The sequence below is a fragment of the Mastomys coucha genome, unplaced genomic scaffold, assembly GCF_008632895.1.
Source record: "Mastomys coucha isolate ucsf_1 unplaced genomic scaffold, UCSF_Mcou_1 pScaffold5, whole genome shotgun sequence".
Classification (NCBI taxonomy): Eukaryota; Metazoa; Chordata; class Mammalia; order Rodentia; family Muridae; genus Mastomys; species Mastomys coucha.
Window position 1 is genome coordinate 1,183,225 of NW_022196911.1, and position 4,786 is coordinate 1,188,010.

At 44.0% G+C, this 4,786-nt stretch overlaps 1 protein-coding gene across 4 annotated transcripts in view; it reads right to left on the reverse strand.

The window, feature by feature from the left end:
• Positions 1–4,786, reverse strand: part of Rmnd1 (required for meiotic nuclear division 1 homolog) — a 33,024-nt gene that overhangs the window by 9,094 nt on the left and 19,144 nt on the right. For all 4 annotated transcript variants that reach the window (XM_031351112.1, XM_031351111.1, XM_031351109.1 and 1 more), the window contains exons 6-9: positions 4,559–4,659; positions 3,321–3,427; positions 2,241–2,305; positions 753–829 (exon numbers count right to left, since the gene is read on the reverse strand). In XM_031351112.1, coding sequence (XP_031206972.1) covers positions 753–829; positions 2,241–2,305; positions 3,321–3,427; positions 4,559–4,659 — 350 coding nt within the window. The remainder of the gene's footprint in view (positions 1–752; positions 830–2,240; positions 2,306–3,320; positions 3,428–4,558; positions 4,660–4,786) is intronic.

The window sequence follows — 4,786 nt, forward strand, 5'->3', positions numbered from 1 at the left end:
AGAGGTGGGGAGGGAGGGAGGAGGAAGGGGGAAGGAGGGGGAATGGGAAGGGAGGGGAGGGAGGCGTCTCAGGAGGAGAGAGCCAGAATGCAGGCCCATGTGGTGTTATCTAAAGGTTAGAATAATTGGGTTAAAGCTTTATCATTATCGTTTGGCTCTGAAATTATTATATTGGCATCTTGTAAATTGTGTTATTATTGATACATAAGTCTGATTGGCTAATTAAGCATTAAGAATCTTGATTCTACTGGGTAACCTGGGGCATTTTGTGAAAGCAAGAGGAACTGGGGGGAGGGGCGTCTGAGAGATGGTCAGGTGGGAGCCATGTGGCCTCCTAGGGCTGGCGAGTTGGCCGGGCCAAGAGACTGAGTGTGATCACCTGGCACAGGGGCTAGCTCTAGAGTTGTCAACGGTGGGTGGAGCGCAGGAGTATGGCCTGGCCCCACTGAGAGTTGGTGGGTTCATTTTCTAATATTTCCTGCAACAGGACATTTTTCCTGCTTATAGTAAATGTTTTGTGTAAAGGAAATCCTTCACCAGGCAGCGGTGGCACTCACCTTTAATCCCAGCACTTGGGAGGCAGAGGCAGGCAGATTTCTGAGTTCGAGGCCAGCCTGGTCTACAGAGTGAGTTCCAGGACAGCCAGGGCTACACAGAGAAACCCTGTCTCGAAAAACAAAACAAAACAAAACAACAACAACAACAACAAAAACAAATAAAGGAAATCCTTCATTTACAAGAGAACATTTTACCTGAGGGCAAAGAGCTCACCCATTTTCTGCATAACTTCTTTATGAGACAGTTTGACTTTCTTTCCAGCTTTTAGTGCCTGTTTGGGAAAAAAACAAAACAACAAAACAAAAACTCAAAAGCACATACACAGCAGTCCTCTGCGGATCCCATGAACTGCAGCCAGAAAGTATTAAAAAGCGAACCTCTTCTGGCAGGCACATTTCTTTCCTCTGTTATTCTACAGATATCACAGCAAACACTGACATTTTAGACAAAGAGGACCATACACAGCTTTGGTACCGGGGGTGGAGAGGAGGACTAGAACAGTAAGTCAATCCTCCAGGCAACAGCTTTCTAATTGGTCTAATAGTGTTAGGTCTATGTAGCCAGTTCTCAAGGGTCACTTCATTTCCTATGAATGGTTTAGATGACTTGCCCAGGTGAAATGTCTTAACTCATCTCAAGAGTTCTGAATTTTATTACCCTTAGGCTTCTCATTCCTTCTGCTACTGCCCAGACTGTGAACGGTCCCCAGAGACTATCTGTTCAAGGCTTTATCCACAACTCATGTCACTAGAAAATGGTTAAAACTATTAGAGGTGTAGCCAATGGGAAGCTGCTAGGCCACTGGCTCCACAGCTTTGCAGGGCTACTGGGATCCTTGTGCCTCCCTGTCGCTATGAAGTCAAGCACCTTGTCCCAGCAGGTGTTCCTGGCCACAAGATGCTGCCTCCGCCAAGGCCTAAAGCAATGCACCTGCTTCACGACAGAATGAACCTACCAAACTATGAACCAAAATAACTTTTTTCTACTAAAATGTTGGTTATCCCAGGTTTATATTTACAGTAAGAGAAAGCTAATATATCCTTTTTAGTTTTTTCAAAGATAAATATTCCTCATCTCTCATTTTAAAGAGATTTATTTTTATTTTAACTGAGTATTTGCTTGCATGTATGTCTGTGCATCCCATGAGTGCCTAGTACCAGTGAATACCAGAATCGGTATTGGATTCCCTGGAGCCGGGGTTACAAGCAGTTGTGAGCCCCCATATAGGTGCTGGGAACCCAAGTTATCTGCAAGAGCAGCAAGTGCTCTCAATCACATATCTATCTCTAGCCCCATTCCTTATCGCTTAACTGAAAAGTGGGTTTTCCTTCCCAAAAGTGATTGATCATATTATTCTGTCCTAGTAAAAACCTGGGACTATGAGTGCAGGGGTGTACCGCGTCACCACCTGGCTCCATGCAGCAGTGCTGCCCCTTCTCTGAATGACACCGAAAGCACTGTAGTCATAGCAGAGTCATCTCAAGTTCTCAAGTCACAGCCAATGTGGGATTCCTGATCCTTAGTTCATCACTTTATGTGTAATTCAAAGTGTCTTTACTATGGTCTCTGTAGCTTTTCTAGTTACTATTTATATTCAAATATGCATATTATTATGTTGAGCAATAAGTACTTTCCTCCAAGAAACCAATTATTGATAAAAAGCAGAGAGCTGATATAATTACCTCTGGAATGGACTGAATAGACTCAATAAATTTGTCCAGGGTTGCTTCCCAAATAGCCAGCTTCACTGAGGAAAAAGAGGAAGAGAGAAGTTTTCTTACCACCATGTTCATGTGCTCAGAGTGCACAGTGCCTCTGTTGCCCCCTCACTCACAAGCAAATGTGCAGCTGGTCTTGGAGCTCATACCTACAACCTGAGCCCGATGATTTTGAGCCTGACCCAGGCTACAAAAATGATGTTTTCGCCCTCTAAGTACGACTCAGACATGAGAAGGCAGTGAAATGTTACATGATATTCTATATAGTCAATTATTTTATTTATTTACTTACTTTTGGTTTTTTTGAGACAATGTTTCTCTGTAGCCCTGGCTGTACTGGAATTTAGTCTGTGGACCAAGCTGGCCTTGAACTTACAGAGATCTGCCTGCCTTTGCTGCCTGAGTGTTTGGATTAAAAGTGTGCACCACCCCAGACCAACAATGGAATTTTTAGTAATTTTAATATGAAACCAAAAAAAAAAAAAAAATCCAAAGAACTAAAACTTCAAAGCTAAAGAAGATAAAAGATAGCTGTAAGGAAAAGGAGGGAGTGGACTCCAGATTTCTAAGTCTGTTGGCAGAAGACGGGTATATCTTCTAGAATTCCATATTTTCTCATGTCTCAGAAACCCAGAGGTTTCTGTCACACATAGCCCTTACAGGTAGTGCTGTGCATGAGGCAGGGGTTAAGACTTTCACGGCCTTTCCTATACTCCTCAGGGCTGTGAGCGAACACCTCAGAGGCCGCACAGAGGAAGCCCTTACAGAGCACCCATGGTTTCCAGATCTCAGTCCACGGGGCTGGGCTATCTCTGGATTAGAGTACTGCATACAGCAGCCATGGAGAGGAGAGAGCAAAGGCAGTGCTGGGAATATGAAATACACTCTGGAGAAGTGGAGCTTTAACGGGTCAGTAACAAGGACACAGCGATCCATACATTTCTAAAGAGGAAAGGAGTATTAGGGCTGTCCTGAGAACCCCAAATCATTATCCAGTGCTCAACTACATGCTCTGTATGTCACCTGCAGAGCGGCAGAGTTTACCTGAGAGGCAGAGGGCGTTGGAGAAGGCAAACTTCTCTAGAATGGAGTCATCTAAGTCCAGCTCAGAGTTCAGCTTGATTTCCCCTCTGTGCAGTTTTGACTGTCCCCTGTGGAAAGAAGAGAGAAAGCATGTTCAAGGTCTTAAAGGCAACGGCTTTTCTGAAAAACACCTCACCATCTTCCTAGAAGCCACTTTGACAAGCTTTTTTCTTTGAGACAGGGCTTCTCTGTGCAGCCCTGGCTGTCCTGGAACTCGCTCTATAGACTAGGCTGGCCTCGAACTCACAGAGATCCACCTGCTTCCGAGTACTAGGATTAAAGGTGTATGTTGCTAGCCTGGCAACAATTTTTTATTACATTTTATAAATGTCCTCCTACCCTTTGACCCACACAACTCTATTCCTAGGAATTAACCCACAAACACAGCCAGCTAAAGCTTGTGAACTTTTTTACTCTATTTTGACAGTGTCACACTGTGCCTAGGCTGGTTCAAACTCATGGGAATTCTCCAGCCTCATCTCCTGAGTGCTGGGATTACAAGTCTGAGCTACTCTGCCTAGCCAATACACTGCTGTTGAGCCAGTGCTGGGAACGGAACCGGGTCCTCTGAAAGAGCAGCAAGTGCTCTTGACCACTGAGCCATCTCTTCAACGCCACAATAAACCTTACTGTAGAACATCAGGGGAAAAAATGACTCATTTAGAAAGATATAGTAGATTAGTAATTCCACAGAATAAACAGGCTAGACCTTAGCGGCCTAAGCCTGCAGTTAGAGCACTGAGGAGGCTGAGAAGGGTTCAAACTACAGTGAGAAACTCAGCTAGGCTGTTGCCTGGCCATGCCTCCTCACTTGAGAATGCTGTCAGGCCTCACAGTTCTTAAAGTGATTCTCTTGTATTCCCTCATTATACTTCTGTCACAGTCAAAGTCAACTGGAAAAACAAGGATTTACTTAAAAGTAAATCCTTGCTGGAACAATCTGATAAACTCATCCTGATGAAGGTGTGCTATATTGTTCATATAGGATGCTTACAAAGAATAAGCTTTTAATTTTGAAATAATACTTCTATTTGTTTGAATTAGCTGATTCCGTGAGAAGTTAAACACAAGTCCTGTTCTTTGGTGTGGGTGCTGGGTGTGTACCAGTAGCTTAAAGGCTCTCCATATATTCGCAATGATCTCTGCTTGGCTTCGCAGCTCTCCCACCTCCTTCAGGCATGTGCAGAGAAATTACTTACTCTGCTTTTATGTAGTTGAGCTCTTCGTTCTCCCAGTGAACCAGGGCCACTTCATAGGGCTCGGTTTCGTGTCTCTCTAGAACTTGCATCACATGCTTCATCTAGGAGAGAAGGACATAGGCTGGCATGACACCTACTTCCTCATAAACGGATCCCAGGACTTCAGTAGCGTTTTCTTTTTCTTTTCCCCCCTTTGGTTTTTCTTTTCTTTTTTTTTTTTTTTTTTTT